The 19,206-nt window shown below is 42.8% G+C and overlaps 2 protein-coding genes across 2 annotated transcripts in view; one reads left to right on the top strand and one right to left on the bottom strand.

The window, feature by feature from the left end:
• Positions 1–2,401: 2,401 nt before the first annotated feature.
• Positions 2,402–16,636, bottom strand: cog6 (component of oligomeric golgi complex 6). Its single transcript, XM_003968665.3, has 19 exons — positions 16,300–16,636; positions 15,736–15,879; positions 15,427–15,498; positions 15,267–15,325; positions 10,500–10,611; positions 10,310–10,392; positions 10,148–10,218; positions 9,857–9,950; positions 9,252–9,380; positions 8,038–8,129; positions 7,654–7,718; positions 7,495–7,586; positions 7,288–7,405; positions 6,533–6,664; positions 6,258–6,425; positions 5,698–5,805; positions 4,162–4,215; positions 3,992–4,071; positions 2,402–2,792 (listed from the first exon to the last, which is right to left on the bottom strand). Exons 1-19 carry the CDS (start codon positions 16,432–16,434, stop codon positions 2,645–2,647), a joined length of 1,956 nt encoding a protein of 651 aa, XP_003968714.1. The 5' UTR covers positions 16,435–16,636; the 3' UTR covers positions 2,402–2,644.
• Positions 16,637–17,398: 762 nt separating this feature from the next.
• The window catches only part of lhfpl6 (LHFPL tetraspan subfamily member 6), a 31,922-nt gene continuing 30,114 nt past the window's right edge, over positions 17,399–19,206 (top strand). The window contains exons 1-2 of the mRNA XM_003968595.3: positions 17,399–17,652; positions 18,345–18,873. Of these exons, the coding sequence (XP_003968644.1) occupies positions 18,489–18,873 (385 nt within the window). The 5' untranslated portion in view covers positions 17,399–17,652; positions 18,345–18,488. The remainder of the gene's footprint in view (positions 17,653–18,344; positions 18,874–19,206) is intronic.

The following is a 19,206-nucleotide window of genomic DNA, read 5'->3' as shown; positions in this document are numbered from 1 at the left end:
TCTTCGCCGACACACAAACAGACCCGAGCCCTCACGCACACGCACAGCTCGGGCCTGTTGTGCCGCCACAGCACCACGAGTCACAGGGCCACGTTTGAAGAGGGCAGCAGCGCGACCAGCCGGACCAATGAGAGCGCGGCAGCAGCGCCCGGTGGATGAGTAATGATTGACAGCTTGCTGGATTACTCAGAGGCGTTAGTCATGAATTCGCTGCGTGTTCTTGTCCTCTTTCGCTTGGTGTGAAAAGGTCTGTCTGTCTCTGAGCTCTATTGATTCGGCGGTGCGCCGGTGCCAAATGTGCAGCGCGTCTAAAAACTCTGAGAAAGTGCTTCTAAATGTTCGAGTGCGGCGCGGCCGTCGGGCTCCGCGAGGCCCGGTGGTCGGGAACAAACCTGCCTGCTGATGAAACAACTGCATTGACAACAAGTGAAATGAGCGTGTTGGGATCTGGACTCTGTATAAAGTGGCCAAAACAGCCAAAGCAAACATGTTTCCGCTGTGCTGAAAAGTTTACACAATGAAGGATCGCAGCCATGCAATACTGTACCGGGATTCTGGGGCGCTGCTTGGGGAAGGGGGGAAGGGGGCTTCCCCACAGAGCCGGGGCAAAGCGGCCTCGCCATTGGCTGGGCCCTGGCCGGAGTCATCCAGTCATTTCTGCGCTTCGCTCTCAGCCCACATCTAACCAAACACGCCGCTGTCCACGTCCCCGCGCTGTGTTTATCAGGCCACCTGGACATACATCTGGTCCGTCAATATCACTGCCAGATGGACTTGCATTAATAACTCCCGTCTTACGTGTCACCGCCACAAGCCGCCAACGCCGACTCTGTGGCCGCTTTTGAGGCTTCTGTGGCTCGCTGCTGTCGAGTGCCCGGAATAAAACGCTGATTCGTGAGACAAGGAGAGCGGAGAATCAGATAAGTAGCGCGAGCGTGGCCCAGGCCGCCACTTCATCCAGCCTCTTCTGCTGGCAAAGCACGGCACATAATAACATCTACAGGCGGGAAATAAATGGAGTGAATAAATAATGACAGCACTGATGAGGCATGAAAAAGCTACTTGGACGATAAAAGAGTGAGTGTACAATGGAGTGAGTACGAGTTACATAATTAAGACCTTTCTGAAAGGCCTTAGATAGTAATCTTAGAGGGGGGTGGATGACTGGCTCGGTCTGTCCATCACGTCTCTGCCAGTGATGTAATAAACCGTCATCACGGCATAAGGCTGACGATCACGCCGATCGATCAGCGCGGGGCGCTCGTAAGCGTTCTACCTTTGATGTTTCACGGTGCAAAGTCGAGATTTCATCACGCTTTCTCAACAACTTCCACCCGAGTGGGCCGTTATCTGCGTGGGAAGATTAGGAGCCCAAGACTAAAAAAGCACTTACATATTTGTTTTTGTCATCTTATAATGATCGAAAAAAGCATATTCTTTGTGTTGTCCTTGGTCAACGGGGGTTTAAAAGCAACTTTCTTTCGCTTTGACCACTAATTTCTGAAAGAGCCGCCTTTTTGGAACACATGAATGTGAATGTGTTTAGCTTTATCACTCAAAAGAATAGTGAGGAAAACTTCCACCTACACTTGTACTGCTGCCCATGTGAAGCAAGACTGGCCTCAGCGTGATTCATTATGCATTTGTACATGCAGCTTCCTGAATAATTCATATTTTCATTTTAATGCATCTAGTGTAGAAATGCCTCCTCTAAGTATTTCAGAGATAATAGCTTAGCCAACAAAGAGCTATGTGTATGGGCTATTTTTAAATGGCTCACCTTTTTGGTGACTCTAAAATCCTTTATGACGCAATACATTGATCAGAATCTTCTTGAAGTGGCTGGTGATTCATTTTGAAGTGAGGCAGCGGCACATGACAGGTGTCAGCGTGAATGGAGAACTACAGGATCATCGGGTTTGCCGTTGTGCCGAGACACTAAACCGATTCCCGGTAGCTCGGCTTCTCCTGTCTTTCGGTGTCTCCTGAGGTGATTGATGAGGCCGCAGCTGCGGATGGGCAGGAATTAACCCCCACTTGAGCGAGAGGGGACAAAACAAGGACTGCAGGTATCAGCCTTTAACCCAGATTCCTGCTGCTCTCGCGCCTCAGCGCGTAAAAGCCGCTCATGTGGAGCGGATGATGGGGCGAATGTTTGCCATCCAGCACATCCCTACCTGCTTCTAGGTGACGACTCCATCTCCTCTCACATCTGCCGACTCATTAATACTCCTGCAGGTCAGAACCGTGCACCTCCACGTATCGACTTACAGATGGTGTATACAGCTGAAGGAGGGCTGTGCTGTTTTTCAGCTGGGAAGCAGAGCCCTGGTGCTGTTTATGATGGGATATCTGTGCTGAAATTCTTCCTGACCGCTGGACAAAAACATCTCAAAGTTTGTCATTTTTAGATTAACAGTGTATTGTTACAAATAAATACAAAGATTTGTACAACCATGGGCCACAGAGTGTACATATAATGAGAAACAACAGCACAAATAATCAGAATAATGTGACATAAAAGGGATAGAGTGACTACGCACCCTGACAGTAACCCGCAGCCATAATTTCCCATAAAAACTTGGCTCATAGACTTTTGAAATTCTGTACACAGTCCACAGCCACATGAAAAAAAAACTGTATCTCAGCACAACAAGGTCTGAACCTGCTTTGGTGACCTGGGCACCAGGGTCTCTGGGTCTTTGTAGCCATTCGATGGGCTGGTCAGCGCTGTGTACACCTCCCCATAGGCCCTGCACACCAGCTCTGTAGACTGACGGAAAATCTGCTCCCTGCACAAACAGATAAAACTCCAGATTTTTAGCCAGATAAAATGGGCTGCCGATGTGAATTGACCTCTGAAATGGAAGCAATTCTATTGAGAATTGAATTAACAGAGTTATGCGGCAATTAGTTGTTAGTAAAAACCTGGAATAACTCATCTTTGAGTAAGAATTTGTCACAAGTGCTTTTTTAAATTCAATACACAGTGTAGCAGAACCTGGCACACACCGCCATCTATAGATACATGCGATATTAATCCAGAATATCGGGAACAGGCACCGATTTAGGAAAAACATCAACTTTACTTAGATTTTCTACTGAAGACATCGATATCAAAGCATTCGTTGTCATTTCCTGATACGGAAATGAGGAATGTTGCATATGAATATATTGGATGTAACATTTGTGGTGGAAAGCCCTCAGAGAGGACTCAAATACTTAGGGAAAGTACCTCTGTTGTATCCCACTCAGCTGCAGAAGATTCAGATTTTTAATTGGCCCACTGAGAACATGGAACCATAGTGCTGCAGCGTTCTGCCTTATTCCACGCAAAGTGCTCTGCACTCGCACCAAATGTGAAATGACGGGAATCTAAAAGCACATTTTCCATTAGTTGTGTGCTTCAGCGGTGTTTTCAGAGTGCTAGTTAGTGTTTTTGTGCATTTAGGTGAACGGAGAAGCAGGGCTCGAACAAGACAAAGACAAAGAGGAGGAATCATTTCAGGGAACGGGTGTAAGTAAGAAATGGACCAGACGCTAATTAATGGCGTCCTGCACGTCAGTCCTCCCATGTCCATTAATAGAGAACATTAACCTGAGGTACATAGTGCTCCTCAAGCCTGCTACACTTCCCAGTAAACGTGACTCATAGAAAGAGTGCTCCAATGTAGCAGCTGAATTGAGCTAAAAGCATGTGCATTTTCAGATCAATAAGACAAATACAGGCGGTCCTACAGGTCGCTCTTTCACTGTGGTGGAGGATGTAGCCATTTAGCTACTAAAGTCACAGTGCCTCTGGTTGACCGGTTTGTTTGGAGTGCATTAATGATTTTAGTACATCTCTTTTATCTAATGAATGCTAAATATTATTTCTACAGGCCTCTGTTCTAGTTTTAGTCCTGTAGAAAGGCTGTGACAGGCTGTAAACAGTTCTGGTTTCTCCTTTTTCTCCCAAAGAGTGAGAGCTGCATTTAACAGGAACACTCACTTGATGGCCGCGCTGAGCAGGAAGTTGAGCTGTGGCATCACCAGCGTGTCTGGAGATGACAGGTACCGGTCAAACTGGACCTTTTGATTAGACACAGTTACCGGTGGGTCAGCCGAGGAAAATTAAAAACAACGGAGAAATTGGTTCTTTTATTAACGCAGGGAACTCACCATTGCTGTTTTAACAGAAGAGCCGTCCAAACTGGGGAGCAGCGACAGCGGCCCCTGAAACAGACCACTGGGTTAGAATCTGAAACAAGGCCGCCCCGTTTGAGCGAAAGCAATGTTGAATCTCACAATGGCACAAAAATGAGGACAATCGGGCATTCCATTCTTTCCACGGTCACTGTTAAATTGATGGTTAACGTTATACATGAAATTACTTAGACGCTGCACTGGAAAAAAATGATCTCGTATCAAAATAAACCCTGTAATGTAATTACAAGGCCTCCAATCCATAAAATTTGTATCCTAACCAATAACCACCCTGTCCTCATTGATGAGTTGAGCTTTTAAATAAAATAGCACAACTTGTACACAACCTGTAAATCTTTAGCTGTAAAAAAATAACCCTAACCCTATCTATATCTTGAGGTGGACATGAAAACGCTGCGTGGTAAGTGCACCAGCAGGTCGCTTTCAGGCAATTAGCTGACACTGATTATCCAGAATGGTGACATTAAGCCGAGCTTAAATGCCTGAATTACCAACATTAAAAGCAGTAAACAGCAGTGCGTGGGTCAAAGCTGCAGGCGGTACCAGGAATGATTTTATGGCACCTGGGAACAGCCATGATTTAATACAGCAGTTCCACATGAGAGGTGGCAAAGGACAGAGATCCAAATTAATCTGAAAAAGTCTGGACTACAGTCAGAGCTCCTTCACGTGAGATGTTTCCTGTGGAGATGGTTAATACGATCACAGCTGGAAAAAAAAATCCCTAAGGAGGGCCGAGCGTTGAGCTGAGCAGCAGACAAATATTCTTATTCAGAGCTTGGACCCCATTAGCGCTCAGGTAGAAAATCAAGAGAAATACTTCCATTTCTGTTAAGAAACAACACAGCACATATTTATAAATGAGAGAGAAATCAATGGGAAGCGAAGGGCTTCGTGAAATATTTCAACAAAAAAAGAAGCTGTTACATTGACTGTCAACATTTCAAAAATATGATCCATTAGACAATAATGTTATTTATCGTGTGCTCTAGTGTGCAACGTTGTCAGTGTTGACAAATTATCATTAATAAGATGCAAACTGTGGGTGGCAAAGAGACCGATATACAGGGAGAAGGAACATCTGCATTCACACTTATTCTATTAGCACAAGTCACACTTAGTCATTCTAAATATTAGAAGAATGAAGAATGTTGAATTATAGTTCTAATAAGGTCCAGGTGACCCTGACACAACCAGCTGGCTTGGGTCTCAGGCAGCCAAGTGTGTTACAATGAGGAAAGAATATTATCGGTGTACTGAGTTAATGTCTTTTATTGGGAGGCAATATGTCCTGCTACCATGTTTCGCATGGGAAAATTTGATAGAATGTTATGTAATGATCGTGTAATTAGACTAGCAAAGGTTAAAAAGTGTATTCGTGGAAATGCAGTAATAATATGAAACAAAAGGATATTATTGAGTTCAGATGATGAAAGAAAAGTTCTGTGTCTGAACAAATGTGTGCAGGTGATGTGGGGGTTAGTGCTCTACCTGCTCAGCACAGTGCTGCTGCACGCAGCTGTAGATGTAACTGAGCCCAGCTCTCGTCAGCACGTATGACGCCTGCTCGTTGATGAGAGTGTCAAGATGAGCCTCGATCTACAAAACGTAGAGAAGCAGATTAAAATCCATCGCGAGACTGTGATATGAATCACCGGTACTTGTGGCTAATGGAGGACCGGCGCGCTCTTGATAATGCAACTTCCATTGGAGCTCTTGAGGAGTTCATTTACAAAAGATGTTAAAAAAAACAGACTGGCAGATGGGGCACAATGAGCATGCCCAACAATACATGTTGCACATCTTTTTCACTCACAGTAAATTAAATATGGGTTTTCAATGACAAGAACTCAATAATTAATTAGTCACAAGGACGACACTACTGTGCTTAAACCAATATGACGTGAATGTAGAGGCAAAAATAACAAGAACAGTTGTTTCCTGATGTGTTACCATGCACTACCTTCAATTTCATATAAGTAGCATCAGGTAAAGGCTTAAAAACGTATTCAATACCTGTGTGTTGCCTATTGTTTACAATCTGTGCACACCTGGAACTCGAGCATCTCCAGACGTTTGTCTGTGAACTCAAAGAGAGCCAGCGTTGTCTTCATGACGTACAGGGAGTTGACCATATAGCAGGCCATGTCGGCAGTGCCCAGGTTACTGGCTGACACGGTGCACAACTGTAGGAGGGGATCCAGGATGCAAGACAGCACCTGGGAGAGAAACACAACACAGCCAGAAGATACCACTGTGGTATCACTAAACAATGACAAGAACATTAAAATATAGGGATGCATTGTCAGGTTGCAGATGAGCTCACCTGAGCAAAGTCAGCCTGGCGAGCATCCAGAGGAACCACTGAGGAATCATGGGAGGCCAGCACCTCCCTGAGGAGGGAGAGGGTCTGTGTAAGAGAGCCTGTTGGCCCCAAGTCTGCAGGTGGGAGCTCCACCTGTCCAACAACAGAGGTAGTAGTTTATGAAAATATCAATTTTAATAATCATAGCAGAGTTCTGTCATTTATACAAGATCTGTTGAAGTTTTTCCTACATCATAAACAGATAAAACCTCCAAATTCTATGTGCTTCTTTGTGGTCAGAGCAGGAAACGCTTATAAAATCAGGAGTGGTTTGATTCTATTAGCCTCTGCATGGAGACAGAACTGAGCCCAGTCACCTTTGTCCACCTAATGGAGAGAATTATGAGAAGGCTGTGTTCCTGGAATTAGCCGGAATTGACACAAAAACCCTGAGGGACTCCAATTTGATTAACACCGAGCTACAGGGACAATGGCTGCAACTGCTATTGATTGGCACACAGCTAGCCTCGTGTGAAAGAGATCCCACTTGTGCTACAATGTGTTTAGATGCTCATTTAACTATTACCAACAATAGTCTGAAGCCTATTAGCAACTTGCTTTGCACTGAATGTTAAAATGTTGACAATAGTTGCGAGCTGAACTGTTATTTAAATGTTATGAAAGAAATGTTTGATGATGTAATGTTTCCTGTCTTACACAAAATAGCACAAAAACAATTTTAGCAATGATTCCAATCCAAATCACTTTTAACATACCTTATCCATAAGCCTGCTTGCATGAAGGCTCAGGCTATTGAAGAACATCTTTTTGCTGAGGATGTGCATTTCTTCAATAGTGACGAGTAAAGAAACCGCACTGGTTCCAATAATAGAGCTGGAAAATGATCACAAGAAGGATGCATCTGAACAATGTGAATATCTTTTTTTTTTAAATTGCTGTATCTCCTGGGTGACTTCAAATACCTGATGGTGTGGTGGTAGAACTTGAGCAGGTTGGAGAGTTTGTGCAGCAGGACGGCGCCAGGGTCAGCAACAATGACCTGTTCAATTCGAACCTGACAGAGGAAGACACAGTAGTTGAGTGGTGTAGTCAAATCTACCCGAGTGCTTTCATTTACTCACCTTAAGCGGCCTGCAGACACCCTCAGTGACGTGTCCAACCACCTCCTGCATGTTATCCTCCACACCTAAAACAAGAGGGAGACAGACGCATCTTTCTTGTACTTTTCTGAGGTTCCACGAATACAGAAACCTTATTTTGTCGACCTTGCTGTTATTAGCCATGTATCAGCAATGTCATCACACAAGCTCAAGTTATGTTGATGTCGTAATCATCCCTTCATAAACAAACACAGATAAATGCAATCACTTAATAGCCTGGAATTGTCTCCGCAAGGAAAGGCCAAGGTCACTCTAAGCTTGACAAAGAACCAAAGAGGTTGATTAAAACAAATAAAATATGTGATCAGAGCATTGTGACTGTTGCCATTGCTGGTGTTGTCCTACCGTGATGAGTGACGTGTTTCAGAAGAGCTTCTAGGTGTTCTCGCTCTGATGCGGTGGCTTGGTGCAGCCAAGCGAGCATGTCCCCAACATACCTGAAACAGCAACATGAAGGTACATTTACCCGCATGGAAAGGATTCTGGACACTAAACATGCTTTAATCCACTCTTTCTTTCTTTTTTTCTCTCTCTCACACACGCGCGCGCACACACTCACGCACATCCTTAGGTGTTATATAATGGTTAAAAAAAAAAAAGCCTGCAAGGCCAAAGCAGAATTTTTCTGGGTCAGTTCTGTGTAAAAAGAAGGAGCTTGAGGATAGAGAGACATGAGAAGTGGTCAGAACAGGAAATAACATCTGGCTTCTGGGCACAGGAGGAAGGTAATAAGATGAGGAGGAGGGGGAAAAGGAAGTAGAGAAAATGTGAATTTTCCCAAAGATAGGATCCTATGGATACGATTGATCATGTCTATACAAAGTAATCTACATATAATTTCAAATATAGCATAGTTCTAAAGATATGTATTTACTTCTTCACCTTCAGTGCTTCGTTTATTGTTTAAGTGGAGTTTTTTTCACTTGGTTTTAATGAACGCTCCTACAAACAGATGCATTCATAAACTAATTCTTCTTAATGATACCTGACACATAAACTGGGGTTGTAATAGCTATAAGCAGCTCTTTCACCACGATCACAGAGACTGAATGCTTGAAAAGTCACGAGATCGTCAAAGTTTCAGTCTTTTAGCCTGTGAAGATTCTCAATCACCCAGGTCACAGTTATCCAAACAAGCTTTCTCCGTCAACTGGACTTATTAAGGTTTTTTCAGTTCTGTTTACTAGATACACACATCTGAGGTCTTTTCTGTAGGTTGAACCACAAACCTTACATCTTATGCTACAGTACTAAAAGTTAATAAATAATACAAGCCTACATAAGATCAGAGTTGAAGGGTAATTTATCTATTTATATACCAAATGGAAGCAAAGGGAAATGTGAATCGTTTTGCTTATGACAGGCTGGTATTAAACGTTAATGGATTCCTGCTTGCCTGAGCTGTAACATTAACTTAGTAAATCTGCCCCACGTGCATGGCTGCATACGTCCTTCTCTACAAGAAGAGACACTCTACACCTCTTCAGCCTGAGAACAGTGTTGTGTGTATTCTGTGCAACCAGACTAAATCCTGACAACGTTTGCTATTTCTTCTGTACCTCATTGGGTCATGTGAATGCATCTCTATGGGCCGTGGCGTTCCTCCAGGCCCTCCGCGGGTGAGGGCATCAATGAAGCCTCGCACCACCGCAGACCTGCGCGCAGTTCCAAATTCATCCAGGGTGTACCTGTCCAAACAAAGACGAACGGGACCTAAACATCATGTGAAAATGCCTGGTTGTGTCTGTGTGTGGGAAGTTGGCAGCTGATATACAGTAAATGGAGAAAGCAGACAGATTTTCCAAAAGGGAAACACTTTGAGTCTGTTTTGATTCCTTGGGTGTCACAGCCTTTGTAACAGACTAAACAAAAGATATGTCTGAATGAAAAACTATCTCCGCTCCTTCAGTCTCAACAGCCCCAGCCAGCACATGGCCTTGAACCCTTAGCTGCAACTGAGGTAGGTGTATTTTGGATAATCCAACATGGGAAATTTCTAAGTAATCTGAAAATGTGAGAATTCTACACATGATCTAAAAAAAAAGGCTAGAACAAGTTGCAGTGCCTGGTCCCATTCCAACTGCTTCTGGGACTAACTTAGCTACACATCAGTCCAGATCTGGATAAGACTATTGATGTTATCACAGAAGAGTGTGTTTGTTACTTGTAAAGGACAGGTCGGTCCTGCAAGGCTTCCATAGCTTCAGTCAGCACGGGGCCGATGTCACAGTTCTCCTGTGTTAGGCCTCTGCATTCATCTGTAGGATGAAAACCAGAAAAGGACACAAGTGGGAAAGGATCAAACAAGTTCTATTCAGGCCATCGAGATGTTGTGGAAAATAAAACCATTCAGACAGCAAACAAACAAAAACATGATTCACTCATAATTCACTCTTATATCGAGACATTCTGTTATGTGTAAATGATTACATGAGAGTTTTTGTTGCGCACTCACTCTGAGCCCAGCGGTAGAGCAGCTCATAAGATGTCTCCTGTAACACAGCCATCTGCTCCATGATCTCCAACCTGGAACAAATGCACAAACCAAATCCATGCAAACAGAATTTGTGTGGTAACCAGAAGACAGCCTCACATATAAAGTGAAACATCTGCCTACCCTGCGGTTTGCTGGTTGGTCCGCAGGAGGATTTTCACATCCTCGTGGATGTGTTTCACTCGTCTGAGGGCTTTAAAGAAATCCTAAGGAATTAAAGGGCAAATAAAAGGAGAAATCTGGATTACAAATTGGCAGAAAACGATGAACAGAGGAGGGTTTTAAAGAAATAATGCTTTATATTGCCAATTACCTCAGTAATAGGTGCGTCTCGAGCCCCACGGAGGGTTGCCATCTCTTCAGTCGCCAGCTGAAACTTGCCCAGGAACGCCTGAACAACCTGAGCTCTCACCTCCAGGCGATGACTGAGGGGAATGAACATTGCTGTCACATCTAAATCCTCATCAGTACATTTCATTTGAATTGACTCAGATTAAACGCTCAGACAAATCTCATGTCCCTCTTCCGAAGTGAATCCCCTCAGATGGTAATGCCTAACGTCCTACAGCAGGTGGCAGTCACAATCCACACACACCTTTTCCAAGGTAAAGCCGCTAACACAGACTAAAACAGAGTGAGGACCTGCAGTTGGAGAGGAAGGTATGACGAATGAAAACAATATAAAAAGGAGAAGGGAGCAGCATTATCACAATAACAACAAAGCAGACAATGTACGCATCTCAAAACAATCGGGACTATGGCAACCAGCCGAGACAAGCGGGAAAATCTGTCCTCCATCTGCTCTCAGAACTCTAAACTGCCTCTTCTATATTCTCACCACAGTCTGTGAAAAGAAGAGCGGGCCAGTAAATCACCAGGTTATTTTGATGGAGGAGGGAAAACACACCGTCATCGCCACCTTGTCTCAAGCGTCTATTAACAACGCTCAGCCAACTGAAAGTAAAAGGCTGTAAATCTGTAAGAGGATTCTATGATTTTGCATTTCTGTGTGTGGCCTTTGAACATTCCTCCCTACAGACAATCAAAGGGGGCTTGGATTTAAGCGAGTGACCACTTAAACTGGTCTGTGCTGCAAATCAACATCCACAAACCACGTCACACGCCAGTATCACAGACCCAGAATCAGTATTCTCTCAGACATGCACAGACACATGTGCGGAACACTGGGAGAAATATGAGCTTCTAAGCATTTTCTCTCCTCCTTCACACCCCAACTTAATCAATGAAAAGTTGAAAATGATGAAATAAGATGAGCTGATAACAAAATCAATCATGCTGAGATTTATTACACCGACGGGTGCATAATTAACAAGAGCATCATTACATGAATGTGCTTGTCTGTCCAGAACACAGAGGCATTATTAATATTAAATAGGTAATCTCCTGTAAACCACGAAGCTAATACTGTCTCTAAAAAGGATTTATCACAATATGCAAATACACGCAGGAAGCTGTGACAAAAATCTAATTGGATCATCTGTTTAGTGGCCACAAACCGTCATAAACATTCAGTTTTCTTGTATTTAAATAACATTTTCACAAGAGAATATCAGGAAAAAGGCTTCGTGTCTCCTCTTTGTAACGTTTTGCATGCTATAATCTGGAATATAAATCATGAAGAAGCTAACCTGCAGATTAAATTTGGCAACTACAAGTTAATCCAGTCCCTCCCAGTTTATGGCGTCAGGAGATCTTGCAAAGCTGATCAGGAAATGTTGGAAAAACTAAAACCACATAATTACATCTTAATATCTGTTAAAGCCCACTATAATGCAGAGAACTTGAATAATGGTTGGTGTCAGCGGGTATTATTCATTCTTTTTTTTTAGGTTTTTAACGGCTGACATTCTAGTCTTGGACATAGAAGCGCACATACACACACGCACACACTCACACACAAAAATGTCAGACCACGTGACAAAGTCCTTCCTGGAGGACATAAAAAACTGTATGTCCGAGCTAAAAGTGACAGTGATCAGATCAATTCTATAGATTGTAAATGGCAACAAAAGGAAAACTTGCAACCATTACAGAGGCAGGAAAGGTAGACAGCGGGGCAATAAACTGTGAGTAAAATGGAGCAAACCATCACTTTCTGCAGAGATGTCAGAACCTGACACATTCGGCTCATATACAGCAATAAGCAAATGCCCCAGAGAAGCAGTGTACTCAAGTGAATCAACAAGAGTTCTTCGTCTCCGAGATGGAGCGACGTGCGCAGCCATGCAGTGTCTGTGACACAAGGGAAGTAAAGATAGCTTTTTAGGCAAGACAACTGTCTTCTTGCCAACATTCCTGCAAGTGGATAATAGGTGTGGTTTGAAAGCTGCACTCTCCAGCTCCAGTGTGGCGACATGTTGTGCTTAAAATAAATGAAAGAAGAAAAACCCAGGTCTGCTCAGACCACCAGCACAAAATCCTTTGGGTTATTCTGGAGGAAAATCTTCAATAATGACCATAATCATGATCTTAATCAACACCACAAAAGGTACTGACAAGAAGCAAGAACCGCTACTTTATTTATTAATTTGTAAAACACAATTGTTTCAAGGAAAGAGCGGGCCAATATTGAACACCATTGTTTAACAATTGCCTGTAAAAGCCTCACTGGCGTGTAAGCAAGGAGCATGACTATAGGTGCCGGAGCGACTCCAGAGCAGCTGGAGAAATAAATCAATCACACCCTCGGCTCTGAATGCTGCAGCGGTCATACAACATGCAGCACATCCTTTGTGACACGTCTCAACTTGTTCAGCTGATGACATGTTGCTGTAATGCAAAGATCACAGGGTGCAGGGCAGGTGACTAGCATCATGTGTCATTAGGGAACAACACAAAACGTCCATTTATTCTCCTGCTGACAACGTCTTTAACAGGATGAGCTCATGACAAAGCAGCAGCCTGTCTGAGAGGTGGCAGAAAAACAAAGGTCATCTACCATCAGCGGCGTCTCTTCCACTGCTGCTTCGACACCCTGTAAGCAATACAATTTTCCATTTCATTAGAGCTGACAAATGACAGCGCCGCTAGCCGATAAGACAGCAAACAGTCGAGAACTGGCCTGCTCTGCCGGGTAAACACACAATCGAGAGAATCTGTAGAGCTTTGGAAATAATGTCCATTCTCAGCAAACCTATTAGACTATAAGAGTGTACTGCAATTGCAACACATTTGTTGTCAACGGGAGCATTATAGAAAACAGACAAGCAGCTCTGGATAGCTGAGCAAAAGGGTGACCTATAAAACAGACTGGACCGAGAAGGAATGACTGGTGGGCGTCTTTAAGGATGCCAGCCCGACTCCAAACTTCTCTTGGCAGCATTTCTGAGACAATATTGCTGGAGACAAGGTCAAAGCCTTGAGTGTGGAGTCAACACTATCCTGGCTGTGTGTGCTGTTGTAGCTCTGCAAATGAAAATGTCATGATGATGGACAGCTGGTCCCAAAGGTAGCACTATACAAGGAGAAAGACCAGTCGGGGGCCATGCAGAACATTTCATTCAACAAAATCCCCATCATAAAATGCAAGGAAGACGTTGCCCTTTTTCTTTACTTTCCCCCCCGCTCTCTTTCTTTCTTTCTTGGGAAGTGATAATAATGAGGTAGAACACAAGTCTTTTGCAGGAACTCAGAAGGTCATTAAACAAAAAAGGCCTCATGCTAATGAATGCTACCCCAACCTCCAGCTACACAGGGTTTGGAGAAGACCATTTTGCTGGACAAGCATTGCACCCCTTTCTCTCCCAGTCTAGTTCCCAATAAACCCAGCGTGAATGTTTTTCTTGTGAACCCAGAGTAACCAGAGAGAACCCACCCACCAGGATAATATGTAGACCCAAGCTGTTACCCTTGCCTACTATTGTGCTGGAGACTTTTACCAAAATATCCACCAGTAGTGTGAGAGTCTCTCATTGGCTGAGCATGCCAGCTGCATTATCAGGCTCTTTTCTATTGTGAGCTGTGTGGATTAGACCTGCATATCTAACAGCTTTTAATATGTGCTGTCAGCAAATCTCCATCCGCATGTTCAACTACAAAAGCACGCTGAAAGACTTGTGATTGTTCATCATCAATATGCTCCGAGTGTGACGATGTGTAAACAGGAACTCCATCTGTAGCTCAAGAAGCACGGACAAAATTAGATCATGTAATGATCTAAAGTTTTAAAAATATCCTCTGTATTTCACAGAAAGGTTTAAACTGACTGATTAAATGAATGAAGTCCTGCACCTTCATTTACGTAAATATCCCCCAGTATACAGCAGCGCGGTGCATGAGCAGAGCGAACGTGCTTCACTTTCAGACATTAATGCTATCAAGTCTTCTTGCTTCAACCACGTATTTCCTCTGAAGTAATTTGGCTTAAGCATAAATTTACTCTTAAAAGAAAATAAGCGCAATAGCTCTGAATAAATGAGGCACCCTAGAGATGCGCACTAAAAGTGAAAACATTTCACCTTTTTTGAATAGTAAATGAATAATGAATAATAAAGATCAGTGAATTTGTGAATTATAAATCAGAGAATTGTCATTATACTCTTATATATTCAAGGTTTTCCAAATAACACAACAGATACATAAACAGGAGACTACTGCCAAAGACAATGGTTTTTCACATGGCATAACACATTCATGAGACTTTACAAGAGAAGAGGTTCTATTTCTACGTTACTAGTGAGTAGAGACGGCTTTACTACAAAGTACTAGATTTTAAAATGCTTGACCTTGAAATAACCCGGGTGCTGTCAACCAAAATGATACAATGAAGACAAAAGAACAGTCCACGCTGAAAAAAATTACTAACAAGTCAGAGAATGGACACCCATAAATTCCCAAGTCCCTCCAGTCGAATTGAACTATAAAATATTCTTTTGAGAACTGTCACTATGCTCAAAGCATCAAGAGAACACAACATTCTCAGCAGTTTATAAAGAAAAGCATCCGATCCATGACATCATTTCCATTCATCGGTTCAGCAACGTGTATATTTTTAAAGATGGTTCATCTTTATGTTTAAATCTGTGTAACCCAGTACCAGGGACCACTAAAATGAACTTACTTTTCACCCTGGAACTTGTTGGTTTTCACTATGAGGTCTTGAGTTTGCTCCTTAGCAGCCTGTCAAAGAAGGTTTCAAATGCAATTGTTAAAATGAGATGGTGGACTTGATTGCAATAATTTGCCGGTATCTTAAATAACATGGAGATGATCACTTTCACCTTTAATCTGTTGGTCATTTCATCACAACATTCACTCATGGCCTGTACATCCTCATTAACACTTTCAAGCTCCTGTGAAAAAGTGAATACGTTGCAGTTACAGCGCCATCATATCAAATAAACCCACATTCATAGATTAAGATTAAGAAAAAAAGGTTTTTTCTAGGTCTTACAGATGGAGGTTCAACATGTCTATGACATAACTACATTTTTATGTTCTTCCAACACCTTAACATGCTCACCTATGTCTGCAGATGTGTTTCTTGTTTTTTAAAAACTTGCCGTTCAGTTTATAAGACATTTTCTTACCTCCTTTACTGCTTTGAATATTTGTGCGAATTCCTCATTAATTGCCAGGCTGCGTCTCTCAATGTCCCCACGAAGATTCCTTCTGGTTCTCAAACTGTTCTCAGTGAAGAACACTGAAAGTGCCTTCAAAGCTTCCAGCATCTCCTGAAAGTGGCATAATTAAAATCATACCACCAAGTGCAAACGGCAAATTTCTGATTCTGCAAATCCCCTTTCATAATGCATCAAATAAAAACGTTCCCTTGGTTATTACGGTTAAAAAGCTCATATCTTGGCATGGTGAACAATTTCTGCTAAAGAACTGCTAATTTTATTCGAACCCAAAATGCTCCTGAAACAAAACTGCAACATAAAACGTCATTTGTGTACCGGTGCCATTTTAATTTCAACCTCAACCACGGTTAAATAGATGAAGACGTGCTGTTGTCGATGCGCTGAGCAATTACATAGAAAACAAAATTCATCCCGGGGTAAATAAGCGAGGTTTCTGGGTGTAAACAATAACCATTTTCGAATGTAGCTAACATTAGCGAGCTAGCAACGAGATTAAATGTGGTGTTTTACCTTGTCATTGTCAAGTCTTGTCTCCAATATTTTGTTTAGCTTCCTTGACAGAGGATTGTTGGTTTGTGATTGTGCATTTTGGTTCTGTGTTATAGTGGAACTATCCGCTGAAATGTCTACTTTAGCATCAGCCATTGTACATTAACGCCTCCACGTCAACTTTCGGAAGATGTTTTGGTCCGTCTGGAATTACGGTCCGACCAGGACAAATATCCCGGCAGTACAACGTTCCAACGTGGAAGCGTCATGCGTTGTTAATACGTTGTTGTCAAAAATAGGTAGCTGCGACCTGAAAATTACAAAATCTTAATTGAAAAATGAGCGGATTATCAATTTAGCAAGTGACGCGCAGCACAATTCTGCAAACGTGTTGTATTCTAGCTGGAAAGCAACGCATTGCTGCGTTGCAGTACAGATAGTAATTTAACCTTTCCTTAGAAGAATATTGCCTGTACCCTAAAGTAAGACACTGGGTCTGTTTTATCCATCTATCCATCCATCCACCTAGCATTTTGACTATTATTAATACGTTTTGTATGTATTTTTCCCCCTCAAAAGTCAGTAGTAGTGTTACTCCGGCTAATTTGTTTAGAGCGTGGTCCCATCAAATAGTCGTTTTCTGGCTGCACAGACTGTAAATTCTTAGGAAATTCTAAACTATAATATTTGCATTTTTTAATTCACTTGAATCATCTAATTTCTTGTAATCGCTGATATGTCACTCTTTTCAGGCTGGGACAAATCTATTTCAAACTTTATATGCAATTACTTGAATGAGACAAGATATAATTAATGTTGTTATTGATGGTAAAATATAATACACAATAGTAAATATTTATAAATACTGTGCTAAAAAGAGAGTTTTAACACTTCACTTAATAACTTCCTTGCTGTGGTTTTGCCTCAATGTTCATTCGGATAATTTACGAGCTACAGTGAAGGCATCAGCAGCATAGTAGGTGGATGATAGTAGCAGTGAGCCCAACCCCTGGGTGGGGATTTAAGTGATTGATGGTCATCCCCGAGAGAGTATTTCATGGAGATTACTCCCCCCGCCTCTCTCTCTCCCACTCTCTCTCTCTCTCTCTCTCTCTCTCGCTGAGCAGGAATGTGGAACCGACTTTAGACACTCAGCGCTCCACGTTTTGCACAGCACAGTGTTGTGGAACTGATCTCTACCTTGGCCGAATCTATTTGTGATAAGCAAAGTGCTTTGCCGACGGGAGCCTCGGTCACATTTCTTTTCTGCTGTCCTCGACTGAGAAAAGTTTGCTTTGAGCACGGCTGGACTCGGATGGAAAAGAACCTCTCAGTGTAAACGGAGCGCATCTTATTCCGGAGCTCCCCCAGCATGTAAGCTTCTCCCTTTTCCTCTGTAGTCATTATTAACATTCTGACTGTGTGAGCATTGCGTGTTAAGGTCACCCCTAACGAAAAAACATCCCCATGCTCCTGCAGTGGCCACTCTTGCAGTTTGTTTTCTTGTTCCAAATGTACCATTTCCACCCGTGCAGTTTGTATTTGTTTCTTTGCGTATTCGTTTCCAAGTTGATTATAACAATGTTATAGTTGTTTTGTAGAGCTAATGTTGTTTTCAAAATCACTCTAAATGTATAGTTGTGATGCACTTTTTAGCCTCATAACATTTTGTGAGTTGGTTTAACCGGTCTTTTAAAACTTAAGGAAGTAAACTTAATCATAAACCGTTTATCAGGTTTTTGAACCCTGGCTCTATTTATTTGCATCTAGAGATCCAGCAATGACATATGTGTGTTTTAATGATGTATCATTTAAATCTTCAGTACGATTAGCTCCACTTTTTTCAATATGAAATGGAGCTGTTAACATATTTAGAAGTGTTTCCTTTATACTTTATGACATGGTGTCTTCCATATGCATGACTGTATAGATGGAACAGGTTTCTTGCTTATAGTGCATCAAGCCCATCGTGTCTTCATTCCAAAAGTGGAGACCTTGTTTCTGATTTTGATTTTTTTTTTTTCCATCAAAGTTCAGTGTGGCTGATTCTCTCCTTCTCCGGACAGGGACCCAGAGTCATTGACGGGGTGAAGACTGCTTGTGTTAAACGCTCATGGCAAGGCCCATCACACCACAGTGACTGTGTGTAAATTTGCTCTTCAGCAACTGTGTGAACAGTGACTGCGTGAACCGTCCTCAGACAGTTGACCATGGCATCTAGTCTGACATGTTCGGGTGTTATCTGGGCCCTGCTGTCCCTGCTGAGTGCTGCTGCCTCCTGCGTTGGCTTCTTCATGCCGTACTGGCTGCTGGGGTCACAGATGGATAAGCCCGTGTCCTTTGGCACCTTTCGCCGGTGCACGTACCCAGTGAGAGATGAGGAAAGCCAGTCCACTGTCATGTTAGAGCAGTGTGGCCGTTACGCCTCCTTCTACAGCATCCCGAGTCTGGAGTGGAGGATCTGCACGGTGGTGACGGGTGTGGGATGTGGCCTCCTCCTGTTAGTAGCGCTCACCGCTTTGATGGGCTGCTGCATCTCGGACCTCATCTCACGTACCATCGGGCGTGTGGCTGGTGGCATCCAGTTTGTTGGAGGTGAGTTTAAGCCGATGCGTTTAGTTGTCTGTGTTGGCACCAACCAGCCCACTATCCAACAGACCCATCAGAAGATTACATAGCCAATCCACTGACTAACCCTGGTTTATTTATTGTGGGTAACTTTACTATTTGTTCAGATTGATGAGGGAATTTGAGGATTAATTAGTCAGAGATTGAAGTTGTGCTACCCCTGAGATATAAAGCTGTAATTAAGACCACCACAATCCATTTGAGCTCTCAAACAAGGTTCAAACTATGCAAAAGCTTTGATGAGCCTTGATGAAAAAGAAGGCGATCACGATCTTGATGGCCATGAACATGTCACCTTAA

This window comes from Takifugu rubripes, chromosome 11 (genome assembly GCF_901000725.2).
Source record: "Takifugu rubripes chromosome 11, fTakRub1.2, whole genome shotgun sequence".
Taxonomy (NCBI): domain Eukaryota; kingdom Metazoa; phylum Chordata; class Actinopteri; order Tetraodontiformes; family Tetraodontidae; genus Takifugu; species Takifugu rubripes.
This window is presented reverse-complemented; position numbering and strand designations above follow the sequence as displayed.

What these genes read in the sequence shown, in the direction of transcription:
- cog6 (XM_003968665.3), bottom strand. Translation starts at nt 16,434, where the DNA reads ATGGCTGATGCTAAAGTAGACATTTCAGCGGATAGTTCCACTATAACA. An exon ending in ACCAACCAGCAAACCGCAGG is followed by an intron (nt 10,219 to 10,309) that starts GTAGGCAGATGT and finishes CATTTGTTCCAG; the next exon opens with GTTGGAGATCATGGAGCAGA. An exon ending in CTTCTGTTAAAACAGCAATG is followed by an intron (nt 4,072 to 4,161) that starts GTGAGTTCCCTG and finishes TCTAATCAAAAG; the next exon opens with GTCCAGTTTGACCGGTACCT.